This window comes from Zonotrichia albicollis, chromosome 10 (genome assembly GCF_047830755.1).
Source record: "Zonotrichia albicollis isolate bZonAlb1 chromosome 10, bZonAlb1.hap1, whole genome shotgun sequence".
Taxonomy (NCBI): domain Eukaryota; kingdom Metazoa; phylum Chordata; class Aves; order Passeriformes; family Passerellidae; genus Zonotrichia; species Zonotrichia albicollis.
Window position 1 is genome coordinate 16,719,643 of NC_133828.1, and position 17,536 is coordinate 16,737,178.

The 17,536-nt window shown below is 41.8% G+C and overlaps 1 protein-coding gene across 3 annotated transcripts in view; it reads left to right on the forward strand.

The window, feature by feature from the left end:
- Positions 1-17,536, forward strand: part of GLS (glutaminase) — a 105,522-nt gene that overhangs the window by 40,721 nt on the left and 47,265 nt on the right. The window contains exons 1-3 of one of the 3 annotated variants that reach the window (XM_026796821.2): positions 5,471-5,855; positions 13,784-13,880; positions 14,361-14,482. In XM_026796821.2, the coding sequence (XP_026652622.1) occupies positions 5,512-5,855; positions 13,784-13,880; positions 14,361-14,482 (563 nt within the window). In that variant the 5' untranslated portion in view covers positions 5,471-5,511. Of the gene's footprint in view, positions 1-5,470; positions 5,856-13,783; positions 13,881-14,360; positions 14,483-17,536 lie in introns of those variants that run through there. The other 2 variants (XM_005492764.4, XM_074548199.1) reach the window with 2 other exon arrangements.

Below are 17,536 nucleotides of genomic sequence, written 5' to 3' on the forward strand. Positions count from 1 at the left end.
CCACGTTGGTCCAAGGCCCATCCTACCTGGCCATGAGCATTTTCAGGGATGTGGCAGCCACAACTTCTGTGGGCAACCTGTGCCAGGGCCTCATCAGCTCACAAATGAAGAATTTCTTCCCAATATCTGATCCAAACTTGTTCTCTGTCAGTTTGAAGCCCTTCCTCTTGTCCTGGCACTGTGTTCCCTTGTCAAAAATCCCTCCCCATCCTTTCTTAAGGCCCTTTAGGGGCCTAATAACTAAGGTGTTAAGTCAGCCAGTGACTGCCCAGTGCTGTGGAGCTCTGTACATGACAAGGCAGCTGGGGCCAGCCCAAGTGCTCTGACCTCTGCCAAATGCCAGCACCAATTTTCCATGCCTGCTCTGAAGAGCAGCAAAGCATGGGCCCATGGGCTGCCCTGAGCTCCCTCATGCGTGCTCATCTCAGGCATATGATGGGGCAGGTGGATGATGTTGTCATTTGTTTCTTTTTGCTTGCATAAGATCACCTAGGCTGATATTTGAGCACTGGGAATACAAACAGAAGATCCAAATTTGCTCCTGCTCCCTGGCATGTGTTAATATCAAGACTGCAGTTTGAGATGTCATCAGAATTAAGCATTTAATGTGACTGTGAGTGGAATGCATGGGGTATGTAACACTGTGATTTAGGTATATTGTAGTGCAAATAACATTCAGTGTGTTGGATGCAGCAAGGAATGCTTTTCTGTTAGCTGCTCAAGGTAGATGTTCTGATGTGTGAAGAATTTTACATCTGAAAAACGCTATGACTGATAATGAGAATGAGGAACAATGGTGCTGTCTCACCAACCAAGATGAAAGGAAGCAGGTTAACCAACAGAGTAATGGGAAAAAATTGTGCCAGACTTTGCAGGTCATCCTCAATAACTCTCTTCTGTGATTTGCTTGCTCTTGTTAGGTATGCTAGAATGCATCATACACTGTCTGCTAACCACGCTAGGAATGTCCCAGGCCCTTGTAGTCTTTCTTCATGTCAGTCTCAAAAAATCCTCCAAATATTCTTCCCTTTGAATTAATTCCTCACTGCCTCTGTTTGCATGGAATGTGAGTGATATGAACTGAACTATTGACTCATCAATGTGCTATGCAGGGAGGGCATTTTTGATTTTATTTTTATTGCTTGTCACTTGAGGTCACTCCCTCAACCATTTCTTTCCAGTTAAATAAATCCTCTGAATGTTTTCCTCCTTGTTGGATTTCTGAGCTATGATGCCCAAACATTTGAACATTCATTTTCTTAGATTAAATAGTAACTATTTACTGTTTATGCTTCTATGCTCAGAGCAAACTGTTCTGTATCCTCTGTACAATCCAACAAGTAATGTTTGTTGTGACTGAGCACTTTTCCCTTGAATCAATATAAAAATGTTACTCACAGGTGCAGCAAGTTAGCCTCACAAAAGAAAAGAATAGTCTTAGGAACTGCTGCTAGAATGGGTAGAAATACTTGAATAGATAATAGTTGTCTCTGGTCCTTAGTTCACTTTTGGAAAGTATCACCCCACAACAAATGAAATGGAGCCAACGTAACCATTTAAAATAGTAAAGTAAACAGTTCATGTCGTAGTCAAGATAATCCTTAATTTCTGCTGCTTATCTGAGATCTGCCCTGCTGATCTGATGGGAGGATTTAACCTTCCTGAAAGCTGTTTTCAGTATATGTGCTTGAACTGGGAAGACCTCTTTGCACCTGCTTTTCAGAGCCCTTTCTCCTAGGAGATTAATGCTGCTATGCCCCTTTTAGAAAGGAAAACCTCTGAAATATGGATTATTTTTAGAGAGCTATACTTGGAATATTTTGCTACAATACAGCTTAAGGGAAGTACTTTAAAAATAATGCCTATTTAAATTATCCTCTTTTTTTCTTTCCTGAAGAACCTTGTTACCTTAAATTCAAATAATTTTTGTCTTACAAAAGAACATGTATAGTTGTGGGAATTAAAAAGAGAATAATTGGCTTATGGTAACTGCTGGTTGTGTAACCTACTCAAAATAAAAGCTATGGGGAATTTTAATTTCAAATTTCTTTGCTCTGTGTGGAAACCATTTTGTAACTTTCTGTTTCTCTTGGGATACTGTGTGAAACACAGAATGGCAGAGCAGATGGCGTGTCTTCTCTTTCCAGAGAGACAAGCAATATCGCTGTGTTCAAAGGAGAAGTCTAAAGGGGGTTTCAAGGGATATGGGAAAGCCCAGTCCAACATCTGGATCAATACAAAAATCAGTGTCAGTTTAACAGGTTTAATGTATAATGCTTTCCCAAGCAAATGGTGGTTGTTTTGATGCTGTTTTTACATTTCTTATGGCTTATTTTAAATTGGGAAAAAAAAAAAATCTGTCTTCAGATTAAGAGTCTCTGGTATACCTGTGCCAGTGGGAGGAGGGGAGAGAATCAGTGGGTGAAATGTCTCAGGCTTAGTCATAGTAGGAGCAAGGAGTGATGGCCTGAATTATGCAGCAAAAGTTCTCAGAATAGTGAATGAGTCACTATTGCCCTTGAACTTTCTGGATCTGAAACTATATTTATCATTTTGCATTGTTCCCAAGCTGTGTAGCTGCAGTCCCACACACAGAGCAACTTGCATTTTCTGCCCTCACCAGCTAAAAACACAGACAAGGGAATTTCCAGGGAGAGAAGTCGAGGATCGATTTCTTTAAGTGAGTTTTAAGGAAAGCTTTAATGAAGAGTACCTGCAGTAGGAGATGACTAATGTAGTAATATGAAGGCAATACTAAAAGGTTAAATACAGGAATAAGGCAAGAGTGTACAAAATTATTTTTTTTTTAATTTAAAAAAAGGAAGTGAGTAAAATTAAAGAGTTCCTGTAGGGTCAAGTATCACGGGGTACTGTTCTGAGAGGCAAATATTTTTGTGAATGTAGTAGCCTTTTCTTTTCCTTCCTACCACCGTATCTGAAATGTTCTGAACAGAAACCAGAGCACTGAAAGGAAAGATCCAGATCATTACATTTTCATTCTTCCACTTCTTCTCCCCCTACAGTATAAGAGATGAATTGGACAAGTTTTTGCACCAGGTTGTGGCCAAACAGCTGGCTTAGAAAAGAGTGCAGCTGTCATACTAACAAACCACCTTGGCACTAAAATTCTAAATCTTGTAGTGTCTGCAGAACTGTGTGTTCAATTAGTGACCAAATGCACATTCTGGAAGAGACAGCACTCACAGTCTCTGGTCTTAGAACAGCAGACTCTAGAAAAAATGAAAAAGGTGCTTGAGAGACTTCTATCTTTAGAGTATTTTACGTAACACAATTTTTAAAATGAGAAATATTATTATTGGGCAGCAGGATAAAAGAGGCAGTATTGGCTTGCCAAAAAGGACTTAGCAAATGGAAATCCAAAATTAGTTCCAGGAAATATAATAGGTAACGTAATAAGTACGTGAGAAATGCAGGTACTTTGCATTTTTGTATGTGAAGTTACTGCAGCACAGGATTACACATCCCACACTGGTATTTCAAGTTTCCTTGATCAGTGGGAAGCAAAACCATTGGTGTGTGGAGGCTCATTTTATAGGCATAGATTATCAGCTATCTTTATATCTTCCTCCAAAAGCCCTCATGGCTGTTGTGACAATTTATTAGCATAGGGAATTCCTGTGGGTATTTGTGCTGCCGGGTAAGTGGAAGCACAAGGCAAGACTACTCTCCATGTCTATTTGTAGTTATCTCAGAGTGCACGAAAAATGGGTAACAGAACCTTCTCTGTTTTATGGGGTCTTTAAGAGGAAGTTACTATGCCTAAACAGCTGAAACTTTCAATCTGGGGGGTGGTGGAAAACAAAATATCGGTATCTTCAGAGTAAAACATTTCAAATAAAGTGTGCAGCAAGATCATTTTAACTCAGAATTGCAGCTTTTCCGCCCCCACCTCTGCCAAACATAATAAACATAGCCGATGAAATAAACCTCAATGCATGGGGAAATTGTTCAAAAGGAAATTTAGCAGTAATAAACTCCCAGCTCCACAAGTATTTACATTTTTGTTCCGAAAATTAAGGTTCCTAAACTGAAAAGACTAGGGACAATTAAAAAACTGGTTTGCATGTTGACATTACTGAGGAAGTAGGATGACAGGAAATTTTGTCTTCTACTGTTACCCATAATGGATAAAATTTGCTAATATAGATTTGTACTCATTCAGGACAAATTTAGCAGTTGGTGATGTGAGCAAAGTTTCACCAAGTAACTGCAAAATCTGTGACTCCCAAAATGCCATATCCTGACAGCTGTGACAGAAGCTTAAGTGTATATATAAAGAGTGACATTTACACCTTGTGCTGAAGCCCTGCAGTTATTTTCTGCAACTTTTCTCTGCTACATTTTTTCTTTTAGGACTTCACAACCATGGGTCAGTGGCTCCCAAACTGGGACCTGTAGGTGAGCAGCAGCAAAATTTCCACACTCTGATTAAATGTTTGATAATGTGAACATGAAGAATGGCCGCACCCAGTTCACCTAGGCAGCCAGGTGGTTGATTTTTGTGGGTTTGTGTTTTGTTTATTTATTTTTCTCAAAACCCAAAAACTTGAGACATTTGACCAAGCCTTACAGCCTCCAGAGTAAGTTTTGGCAATGAGCTATGCAGTTACCCTTTTATTGAAAGTACATGGAAACCCCTTAGGAGCTCTGCTCCTTGCCAGAAGTGTTTGACCCCAAAAATGTGGGAACAACCATTTCTTCTGAGTGCATTTCCAAGGGGCTCCTGTTCCCTGAGCCTTTTCCTAAGGTGTCTGGTGGGTGATGGATGCAGGCTCTGTTCATCCTCCCCTCTCCTCTGGGCTGAGCACTGCAGTTGTGTCAGCAGAGGTTTAGGTTGGATATTAGAATATGTTTCACCCCGAGGATGGTCGGGCATCCCCAGGGAAGTGGTCACAGCCTGACGAGAGTTCGAGAAGGGTTCGGACAAAGCTCTCAGGCACAGGGTGAGGGTCTTGGGGTGTGCTGTGCAGGGCCAGGAGCTGGATTCCATGGTCCTCGTGGGTCCCTTCCAACTCGGCGTATTCTGTGCTCCTGCCGGCACGGCGGAGGCGGTGCGCTTCGTAATCAAAAACATACAGTTTTAAAAAATGGCCATATCCATGGCAACCTGAACCCGACACCGCCGCAGCCCAGCCCGCTCCCAACGCCTTTACACGTCGCAGAGCGAGGGAGGGAAGGAAGGAGGGAGCAGAGGAATGAGGGAGGGAGGCGGCGCCCCGGGGCCCCCCTCAGCGCCCCGGGTCCGTCCGCTTGGGGCGCTGCTGCTCCCGCCCCGCCGGCCGCGCGCGACACCAGCGGCCCCGCGGGGAGACTCGGCCCGCGCCGGGGGCGTGGCAACAGCCTTGAGTGACGTCCTTAATGACCAATAGGCGCACCGCAAGCCTGACAGTTAAGTCGGTTCGGCCAATGGCGCGCGGCGGCGGGCGGGCGCAGCGCTGTGCGAGAGGCGCGGCCGGGCGGCGCGGCGGGCAGTCGGCGCGGTGGCGCAGGATGATGCGGCTGTGGCGCTCGGCGCTGCTGCGGGAGCTGCTGCTGCTCGGCCCGCCGGGGGCGGCCGGCGGCGGGGCCCCGGCCCCGGCACCCGCCGCCGGGACCAGGCGCCTCCAGCCGCCGTTCGCCGCTCTCGGCGCTAGCCCGCCCGCCGCCCGCCGCGGCCCGGCGGCGCTGCCGGCAGCGCGAGGTCTGTGCACCCGCTCCGAGGGTGCCTTGGAGGAGCCGGGGAAGGGGGCGCAGGCGCCGTCGCCGACTCCCGGCGAGCCCCCCGCCGACAGCGGCCACAACAATAACCACGGCGGCGGCAGCAAAGAGATGGCCGTAGGCGGCGGCGGGGAGAAGTGAGTGTGGAAGGGGCGGCGGGCGCGGGGGATGATGCGGAGGCGCCATGTGAGCGCCGCCTCCCCCTCGCACGCGTGGTGCCTGCGGAAGGGGCCGGGCCGCGCCGGGCGGGCGCTTCCCCGGCAGGTGCGGGGATCGCCGGGTCCATCCCGGCCGTTCTCCGGGCGGTGCGGGCCCCGCTGCCGGCGGCTCGGAGCGAGAGGGAGGCAGGCGTACACGCGTGGCGGGGGCGTGCGCGCCGCTCGGGGCTCAGCTCGCCGCGGCGTGCGGCCCGGACAGTGCCCCGGTACCCCCGGCCGTCCCTCCCGCCTGGTGCGGGGGTGCCGTCCCTGGGGAGGCCCGGCACAGGTGGTAGCGTGGCTTCGGTAGCGCTTCCACTTGGCTAAAAATATTTTTCAAGAGGAGCGAAAGCTGTGTCATCTCGCATTAATTATTAGAGGCGGTGTGCACGGTGCGTAGTGCTGCCTCGGAGGTTTTGCAGCAGTGTCTTCTCCGCGGATGCGTCCCTGTGTAACCTGCCCTAGGGTGACCCCGCCTTGGCAGGGGCATTGGGGACTGGGTGATCTGCAGAGGGCCCTTCCAGCCCTAACTATTCTGTGATCTAGTGCAGCCAGGGACAGATCCGTCTGTGGTGAGTACAGATGCTTATAGGTGCTGCAGGATGTGTGCCTGTGCCAAGGTCCTTGCTTGTCCCTTAGAGACAAAGGTATGTGCAGGTAGTACAATGGTAGGCCTGTATGTTTCTATTAAGTTAATATTCCTTTAGTCAGAAACGGAAATACTCCTTAAAAAAAAAAAACACCCAAAACCCGTGGGAGACAGGTGTATCAGCTCCAGTTTTTACACCTGGCAATGGATCCCAGAGGTTGAGTATAGTAATGAGGTAAATGGTTTGACAGAGCATTCTTTTCTGTTAGTCTTCAGCATTATGCAAGTCTTGATTATTCATTTCCTAGCATCCCCTGTCTTGACAGTCTGTACATTGGCTGGTTGAATCTGGGTACATTTAGAATCTCAGAAAACCTTTTACAAGAAGTTTGATCGCTTAACTGCCAGCCCCATGAAGACTTCTCCTTTGTATATGTTTGAAATGTACCCCATGGCATTTCTGTAGGCACCCTGTGCTCTGATTATGGGGTGGCATAATTAAAATTAAACCCAAGCTGCTTTCCCAGGCTTTTCTATGCTTATTACCTGGATGAAAAGAGCAAATGACAGAAGAAACAGGGCTGAGAAAGGAGTACCTTGTTTTGACACTGAGCAAAGTCTCTGTTAGTCTCATGCTAAGAGGAAGTCTGGGGAAGATTCCACAAAGCCAGTCAGGAAGCCTTCAGCCCTTAGCTTGTTAATAGTTCTGCTTTTGAACTGTGGTTTGTGGGGTTTTTTTAGCATGAACTTCAGTATGGCAGGTGGGGAGAGAGGCTGTGACCTTGTTCTTTCCTGCTTTTTCCCTCCAGATGCATCAGCTACTCAGCCTGGTTCAGTGGGGTACAGCCTGCTCTAAAGGCATCACCAGTTACTTCTGCTGTCAGATGCCTTAAAAAATGCATGCCCGTCAGGTTATGTAACCCTGCAATATAATACACAATCATAATGGGTAGTATTTCTAAATTTATACCCTTCTTCAACAAATATGAGGTCTCCTCTTTGAATTAGATAATGTTTTGGAACAAAAAAATATCCTTCTGTAGTCGAATAGGTGTGGTTTATAAAGCCTGCACTTCTGTTTTCAAGCAGAAATACAGGCATAGAAAACTTTGGAAAAAACCAGCATGCCAGCTGTGATGGGTTTTTGAGGATATTGCAGAGGTGATTTATTGAAGAGGTAACATTTTCTTAAACTGAGCTGTTATTGGCTTCCTACAGCTAGCATCAATTAGGGCAATTCTTTAATTTCTAACATGTGTGGTAAAGCTATGTAATCACAAACCAGTTAAACAATTTAAATAATTTTTGGCTTTTGACAAAAGGATGTATTTGAAAGTCATATGTTTGTTCTTAAAATCTTACTGCAAAATGAACAGGGAGAAATTCTATAAAACATCTAGCATGTAGTTACAAACACAGAAAAAGCTAGAAACTTTCTTTTCAATTCAGGTTGTGCAGGAGTTCCTGTTGGCACATTGGTCAGGCTACTAGATACTTTCATTTTTACTTTTCTTGAAGCAGAACTGTGAAAGTCTTCCTTCAAGCATTTGTCAATGGTACATTCCATGTGGAAGTCATTGCTATATTAAGACAGAGTGCAGGCTTGAGAAGAAAAGTGAGGTTCTTCAAAAGACAGGTGTCTGAACTGCACTGACAACTGGGCTAAGTCTGTGTCCTGCTGATTCCAGTGCTTTGCCATCCATAGTGTCTTAACATTTGAGAGGTGTTTGGCAAAGGGATTGTGGACTCAACTGGCAATAGCCTTTTTCTTTTTTAGTTAGTGTGGGGGGACTTTTTTTTTCTATTTGATTACAAGGTCATGGTTCTGGGATACTGAAATAACCCATGATGTCAAAAGACAGCAGTAAGGTTTTCCTGTTTATTTGCTTTCCTAACACTCCTTGTGTACAGAGGAGGAGTTGCAAGTAAAAGCCTAAAATGTTCTCTGCAAAGATTACACAGAAATTTAGAACAGTTCAAGTCCTCTTAGTGAGGATAAATTATGAGGTCTGTGGCTGATGAAATAACTAGTATCCCATTGCATAACCAGATCCTCTGGTGCATTTTTTTCCATAACATCTTCCACCACCTCCTTATCCCTGCTCTCCAGCCTTCACACTGTGTATCCAACTGAAACAATGTATTTTGGACAGGAAAAATAATTGAGCTTAAACTGAGAGTGGTCACAGACCAGTAAATTTAATTAATAGGAATTGTGGATTAAAACACAATAGTATCTATGCTCATGCCTCAGTTATTAAAACACAGTAGCCTAAGACACTCCTCAATTACAGATGTGTATAATATTTAATACCCTGTGCTCCTGCTTTCAGTGTAACTGTTCTTCATTTGTTTTTACTTTCAGTGTAAGAGTTCATCTTGTACTAGACACTAAAGAGATGAAATAGTTTATCTTAGTAGAAGCTATTTCTAAGTTAAAAATGCCTTGATTAAGGGGAGAGGGAAAGCAAAATGTGAGTGACCCTAACTTTTGAAAGCTAAATTGGTCACTTTTTTAGCTAAATTGCAATAGTGCTAGACACTGGTATATAGAATATCACAAAACAGTTAAATGAAGTGGTTTTGTTTTGTTTTTAATGACAAGGGAGTGGTAGTGCTCTTTTTTAAGGGCAGGGATAAATTCTGGAGATACTTTTAAAAATTAATTTGCTTTTACAGACCAGATAAGAGAGGAATAACAAGTAACCAGGCTGTGTTTCATTTTGCTGATACTTCTGATGGAGTGTGGATACAATACTCAGCCGTGTGAGAAACAGCAGTGCACTTTTATTAGACCTTTCATGACTTCTGTAGAGGTCAAGGTTTTGAAGCTAGAGTTTGTTTTTTTTTTACCAGAAGCACTCTAGCTACTAAACATGTCTATCTTTGATCTAAGTTTATAAATATGTAGTTTGCTCTTGAACAATGGTAGTTCTTGGGTAAATAGCTGCCCACCTCTGTTATGGGAGCATTGTCTCACTGTAGGAGTGGACAGGGAGCAGTTGCTGAGTGACTTGACAAGTGTTGGAGATACAACCAAGATACACAGCATGTGTAGTATGGTGACAGCTTCTTCACAGTGCCTGTCTTAGGTAGAGTGGCTGCTGACTGTGACTTGCAGCTTTCATAGAATCCCAGAATAGTTTGGGTTGGTAGAGACCATTTAAAGGTCACTTAGTCCAAACCCCTCTGCAATGAGCAGGGACATCTTCAACCAGATCAGGCTGCTGAGAGGCTCATGCAGTCTGACCTTGAATGTCTCCAGGGTGGGGACCTGTTTCCAGGTCTGGTCGGCCTGTTCCAGCATTTCACTACTCTCACCATAAAATTTCTTCATTATCTCTAATATAAAGCTGCCCTCTTTTAGTGGAAAACCATTATGCCTCATCCTGTTGTGACAGACTCTGATAAAAACCCCGTCCCCATCTCTCTTACAGACTCACTCTAGGTACTGAAAGGCTGCACTGAGGTTTCCCAGGACCCTCCTCTTCTCCAGGCTGAGCAACCCTGATTCCTTGAGCCTTACCTCCTAGGGGGACGTGCTCATCCCTCTGTCATCTTGGTGGCTTCCTCTGGACCTGCTGCAGTGGGCTGATGTCATTGCTGTGCTGAGGGCCCCAGAGGTGACTGTGGTACTCTGTGTGGGGTCTCAGCAGAGTGCAGTAAAGGGGAAAATCCCCTCCTTGACCCCCTGCCCATGCTGCTCTGCACACAGCCCAGGACATGTTTGGCTCCAGTGCCTGTGCCTGGGTTGTGTCCAGCTCTTCCACCAGCACCCACAGATGCTTCTCAGCAGGGCTGTTCTTCTCTTCTTCCCCTGGGATGTGTTGATTGCAGGAGTTACCCTGGCCCAGGTGATGACTCTGAACTTGACCCTGTTGAGCTTCATGAGTTTCACATCTGGACCAGCTTTTTGAGTGCATCCAGGTCCCTCTGGATATTGGCCCATCCCTCAGGCTTGTCACCTGCACTTCTCAGCTTGGTGTCTTTGGCAAACTTGCTGAGGCTTCATTTGATCCCACTGTGGGTGTCATTGATGAAGATCTTCAATGGTCCCTGAGGGACCATTGTTTGTGACAGTAATTGTAACCTCATTTTTATGACTGGTGTCATATTTGTTACTAATGCCGGAAACTATTACTAGCAATATCATATCTGTATATCATTTGTTGTTCTGCAAATCCTGTTCTGCATTTTGGCAGTTCCATCCTGAAGTACAGAGTAAGAATCTTCCACATTATTTGAAATTTAATATTGATTTTATCCTAGAAATTCAGCATTTGTTAAAATTAAGTCGCCCTTCAGAATCTGGTGTAGGTGTTGTACTGATGCAAAAGGAGGATCTGAAAGAAGGACTGCAGAGTCCTTGTGCTTGGAATTCCTATGTTTGCTTTTCTTTATATTTAAAAAACCAGTCCACCAGTATTGTAGTCCACAGATTAGTATACTACCAAAGAATTCTAGTTGTTCAATAGTCTAGTGCTTTTTTTTTTTTTCCAAGAAGGTAAAGAAAAACCAAAAGTCATTATTCGTGGAATCAGGTAAACTGGAATTTCCACTTAATTTGACTGTGAAAATTGCAAGTTCCCTGACCTGAAAAACAGCTTTTTACCATGTGTGGAACAGAATTATCTTGCTAAGTGTGTTCACAGTGCCAAAACACATCTTTTAGGTTAAGCAAACATCAGTTACTGACATCACTGATCTGATAAAGTGCAGAGCAAGCCTTTTCACCCCTATTTAGCTGATAAACTTTACCAAAAGATGGACTATTTGACAAGGAGCAATTTTCTGTAAATATATTGAATGTCATCCTTTTTGCTTTGGTTGTCTGTGCAGCTCCATTGTTTAATTAGGCTGAGTGACCCAATATTGAACAACAGCAGATGTGAAAGATAAGAAAACCACGTTGAGAGATTTTCTGCTGTGAGAGGTGCATGTCTCTAAAACAGATTAAAATCTTTTGAAGGGGCAGGTAAAATCTTGGTTAAATGGCTGAAGTATTTTTCTGCATCTTTCCAGATAGAAATTCCATACTTGGACCAGCTGTAAAATTGAGTAATTGCTCAGAAATTTGTAATTAAATAGGTTATCAGTTAACATTTCTCAGTGTGTTTGCTGGCTGGTTTTGCCAGGGTGAAATAGGAAAGTTTCCTCTGCCAGACCTTAAGCAGTCCAGAAATGACTTGTGTAGCAGAGACACTGCTTAAAACATGAAATGTCAGCATTTTGGGGAGCTCAGTTGAATGCTTTGTGTAAATGATGAATATGTAGGGGTGTAGATGATGTAGCTTAGCATAACTTTTAGAATTAGTTCCCTACAGAATTAGGATGCAGACATCCTAAAGCTTTAGTTGCTGTGTTGGAAGTCCTGGTTCTGTTGGCTTGACTGGACATACTATCCCCAAAGGGTTGAAAATGAAACATGCTGCCTGGAAGACCTGAATTTTCTTTAGCAAAAGGGCTGCTCAGTAATTTGCTTGAGGTAGTTGCAAGCGTTTGTCTTGGTTCAATTGCCAGCCTGTCTGTGCATTAGTCAGCCAGCATAATTTAAATTAAAAAAAAATCTAGACTGTAAGACAAGGAAAGTTCTGTTGGCTTACAAAGCTGTCTTCTGTTCTTGGTATGTAAGTACAGGGTTTTAAATTGGAAAGTGAGAGGTGATATTTTTTACTACTGGTTTTCACAGCTAGTTACAAGGAAAGGAGGGAGGCAAGGCCAGTCTAGAGGTTGTCTTAAATTTATAAGGGTATTTGGGTACAATCAGATTTTTATTTAAAATAATCATAAATCTGACTTGTGTAAGTATTGGCAGAGGAGAGGATTAAACGTCAGCCAGTAGGATTGCATTGGCCTATCTAGCCTCTGTGCTGAGCTGGAGTATTTTGTTTTTGCAGTTGTAACCCTGAGTTCTGTTATTCAGAGAATTACTAATCTCTTGAAAACTGCAGTGACTAGAATTTGGACCCACTTTTTCTAAACACATGCATAAATGTATAAAAATACATAAATTGCCACTGAGCATTCTAGTTTCAGGCAATGGTTTCTCTATTGCTGTATAGTAACAAAGTATTGCCACTATTAATAGATTATAAGATAGACCTTTAAAACTGCTAGTTAAAATAATGTAAGATTGCATACTCTACATTTAGTTACTATCTACATATTTATTTCTTTTGGTTTGATGTGTTTTTGTTTGTCCAGCATTGGAACATTGGCTTTTTTGTCTGGAAACAAACCTGGGCACTTCAGGTGACCAAAGAATCAGAATCCCTTTGCTGTGACTGCCCCTCAGTCTGAAGTGCAGTGGGCCCTGCTTACAGGGCAAGTGTAAAGACTGAGGCTCCTGCCTGCTGCAGGGTGCTTTGGAATATCAAGGAATATTTTTAGATTTTTACAGGTTAAATCTGTAAACTTCAAAGGGAAGGGAAAGCTGTTAGTACTACAGCTTTCTGTTTTAGAAGAATCTGAATGCTTTGTGAGGTAGGTTTCCTTCAGATTTCACGTGAGATGGAGATGCAGGTAATGAAAGCCTGCAGGCTGGGGAAGCACATCTCAGAGTGAAGTACGTAACACCTGGGATCCTGGGAGAGGGGTGTGTTTGCACTGATAAGCACAGTGACCATTAAAGGTGCATCTACACTGGGTTTACTTAGCTAAGTAGGTGTGATGAGAGTCACTCCTTCTGCTTCAGGTGCTCGATTATGCTGCAGATGGCTTTGCTTGTCTCATGGTAACTGATGGGGCTTACATAAGCTTCTAGAAGGGTAAGGACTTCAGGACTCCTCTGTGGAGTCCTGAAAATGGGATTGTTTTGAAGAAAATATTGCACATTTATCCTCTCCTTCTCTTGCCTGTAGAACAGTTGGGTTCTGTTGCTCTACAACTTCATTATGAGGCATATACATCCTGGAATCTTATAAATAATTTATCCTCTGCAAGTGACATACCTATCCTTGGTAACATCAAAAAGAGGGATATGTGATTAATCTGCTCCCAAGAAAACCTAAATATAATCTTAGTGGTGAATGTGTGACAGTAAAAATATGACTGAGTTGCAGTTAAGAATGTCTGCTGCTGTAAAATCTATGTATGCTGCTTGTAATATTACCATTTTTTTTCTACTTGAAGTCTAACTAAGCTTTGTTTTCACTGATGAAAACGTTCTTTGAAATTAGTGGTGGCAGTGAAAATGTGTTTGCCTGAGGATAATACAAAAACGTGTATAAATAAAAACAGGCACTAAAATAATCTATGTGGTTTTTTTTCTGTTTTCCAGTAAAATAAAACAAGGTCTCCTTCCCAGCTTAGAAGATCTGCTTTTCTATACTATTGCAGAAGGACAAGAAAAAATACCAGTTCATAAATTCATAACTGTAAGTTTACTGTTCCAAAGTGCTGTATGAAAGCTAACTACTGCAAGGTTATTTTAATATTTTAAATGCAAGAATGCAAAGAAAGAATTTCTGTTGTACGTGTTTATCTGGAAGGAATGTATTGTTCCCCCCAGTGATGTTTCTGTAGTTAAGTAAGAGAATGAGTATATTCATGTTATTATTCACTTCTTTGATGTGCAAAAGAGTATGCTTGAAAGCAGCTGTGCCTGTGGCATAGCTCAGTAGTATTTGTGCTTGTGTAAAATCTAGTTGGACCACTGGATTTCAAATAACATTAATGTTTTGACATAAAATGCAGCCAAAATGGCCAAAGGAAATTGCTAAAGAATCAGTGAAGTGTCACAGTGTCTCTGTTGATGATGCAGTGGCAGATCTCTTACATTGATAAATGCTGAGCAGTAGATAACTTGATTGTAATAGCAATCTTTTCACTTATTAATTGCTTTTTTATTGTAATAGGCACTCAAATCTACAGGATTACGTACGTCTGATCCTCGATTGAAAGAGTGCATGGATATGCTGAGACTGACTCTTCAGACTACTTCAGATGGTGTTATGCTGGACAAGGACCTTTTTAAAAAGTAAACTTCCTGTCAATTATGTAATTGTATAATTCTGAATGAATGCTGTGTGTTACTGAGGGTGTCTTAAGGAGAGACACGAGGTATATAAATCAATTAGAATGGGAGTCAAACACACCCTCCTGATGCTCTTTTGATAAAAGTTGTTCTCAGATTTCATGCAGCAGACAGAGGCTGTGTGATCTCCACAAGAGCTTAATGTGTCAGTGGTGTTTGCATGTGTGTCTGACCCCATACTGCAGCTCCTGGTCAGGTGCCAAACAAAATTAATTGATGCAGCATGAAGTGTGTAGTATGATTACATAAAACTGCTCTCTCTCTGTGTTGTCAGTTTTTAATCAGAAGTTCAGGATGCCGCTTCTGTGTGGCAGGATGTTCAGAAGGATGTATGTAATTCTCAGAGTGAGTGTGAGGAAACAGTGATGTTAAATTTCAGGGTAGGTGGAGGTGAGAGGGGTTAGGATTGCTGACATTGGTCTGTTTTGGAAAAGATCTGTGTGCTGTATTTTAGTGATGCTTTTGTTTGGTTATTTTTAGCAAAGTCTGTAGTCAGCTGAAAGTATAAGCACTGTTCACGTTGTCTTCTGCTCATTTCAAGCATCCTTTTTTGCTCCTCTACTTTACAGCTTTTATGTGCCAAAAGACTGGAAATGTTGAGGCTCTTAAATTTTGAAATGAAATTTTTAGACTGTTTTTCTGTCTGCATTTTTATTCCATTTGCAGGGTAAATCGTAATACCTAAAACTTTCTTGCACATACAATTTTCTAAGTACATATATATATATATATATATATATATGTAAAATACATGTATTTTGTGTACATATAGGTATATTAAATATATACCTATATGCATATGCTATATATACATATATATATAATATATATTATAATGCATATAATTATATATATTTATATATAAATATATATAAATATTTATATATAATATATATAATATATATAATATATATTATATATATATATATATATATATATATATATAAAATATATACCTATACAGCATATGCTTATGCTGTACTATGTATTGATATAGCTTATGTAAGCATAAATATAAATATAAATTTTTTGGAAATAGATTGAGAAAAAGCTAATGTCTGTGTGTGCAACAAAAAAGCCAGTCAACTCCTTAAGCAGATGGACCTTTACCTTGCTTTGTTAAGGCCCTGCATGGACTAACTTTACTCCTGTGTTAAGTTCTGGACCAGGTCTTAATTTTTTAATTGTCAGCCGAGTAAGAACTCTAAATTGTTAGATTCAGAAACCTTCCTGGGTGCATGGATGGGATTGGAAAGGAAATGCATTTGCTGTTATCTGTTACATTTATACTAAAAGGCTTATTTGTCACAGTAAAGTGAATTATGTTTTAGGCAAGGGCTCTTCATTTGGAAAAGAATTTATTTCTAATTAGCAGGATTATCTTATGTTCTGTGTCACATCTCTGGGATTTGATCCTCTGTGTGAGGACAGTAGTCATTACTATAACAATTTGTGGAAAGCTTACATGGTTGCTTCCTGTGTAGGAAGAGTTTTGAATGTGAATCCTGTTTCACATAGCAAGTTTTTCTCTGCAGTAGCAGAAGGTTCCTTTGTCACCTTTTTTTGTGAATTAAAAACCCCTGAATTTCAGTTACCTGTTTCTTGTAGGGACACTGCATTTGTTGTGAAGAGGCTTGCACAGGGTCCCTGTATTTTATTCTGTGAGAGTTTAAGGTGTGAAATATAATAATGTATCTATTCAGCTGTACTTATCTCAGGACTTGAAAGCTTCAGTTCCCAAAACATAAAAGTCAGGGGTGTAATTCTCCTCTTTAATTTGAATCCAAAGCTGCCAGATCAAATAAAGTATCAAGGTTAAGTGATCTGGAGTGGTGGTAGCATAAGTTTGACTAAATCAATCAAGTGCAGTAGAAATTACCTGTAAAATACACCAGCTCGTGCACCTGTATTGTCGGTCATTCTGTATGCCCTTTTAGTGGTTCTAAACATTAGGCTCCAATTCGACTAAAATTGCATTATTTTGAAGTTTTTTTGGCTTTACAGCACTTTCCACATTAGAAAGGATCTCCATGTTACAGGCAGAACAACTTGGAGTTTTAATATTTCTTCTGCAGAATTTCTTTAATGAAGATTTCTAGGCTGCACATTGCAGAGAGAGTTTTGATAAATTAATGAATTAGCTGTTGATGTTGCATTTGTGTAGCATAATGTGGTCATTGCAGGGTGAGACCAGGCTGCTGATGAAAGCAGTGCAACATGCTGCTTAGCTTGCTATGAGAATTTTTTTTCTTTCCTTTTTTTCCTTTTTGGTACTACTTAATATAATAGTACTTTGTTATAATAATAGTACTCAACAAATTCATCTGTTGTTAGATGAAACTTGGGCTGCTTTGTGTAGGGAAGCAGTAATAGGCAATCTGAGTCAGAACTTGAAAAATAATAGATAAACCTAACAAGGTGGTAAAGGAAACAAAGTGATCCTAACTTTGTGCTGAAGAACAAAGATGCAATTTCCAAAACCCCTCAAACTGTTGCTTTCAAAGTTGGTTATACAAGTCACTGACAGTTAATATTGATCATAAGACTTGCAGCCAAATCTTCCTAACCAAAATGTATCAGGGAAAATTTATAGTTTGAAATTACATTTTTTAAAGCAGGGCAAGAAATACTTGGATTGGGATTTGGCAAGAGAGTTCTGGGGTTTTTTTACAGGCTGACATTGTAAAGTTTGTTGAAATGGAAGAATGTAAAGTAGCACTTTTTAGAGTACCTATCCTGAACGCCACTAAACTATGTGAGAGATAAGGGCCAAGTTGTTCACAGTATTTGACTGTGGAAAGGTCTTTATTTATCAGTATAATTATTTACTTAAATTCCTCCCTATGATCTTTTCCTATTGCTCCACTTCTTCAAGGCCTGAGGCCAGCCATCTCCAGAGGGTTACCTGGAACATAATTAGTTAATTACCTAGGTGGGAGGAGATGTCAGCTGCAGAATTTTAGAGGCTGTCTTGGCTCATGTCCTGCCTGACTGAAA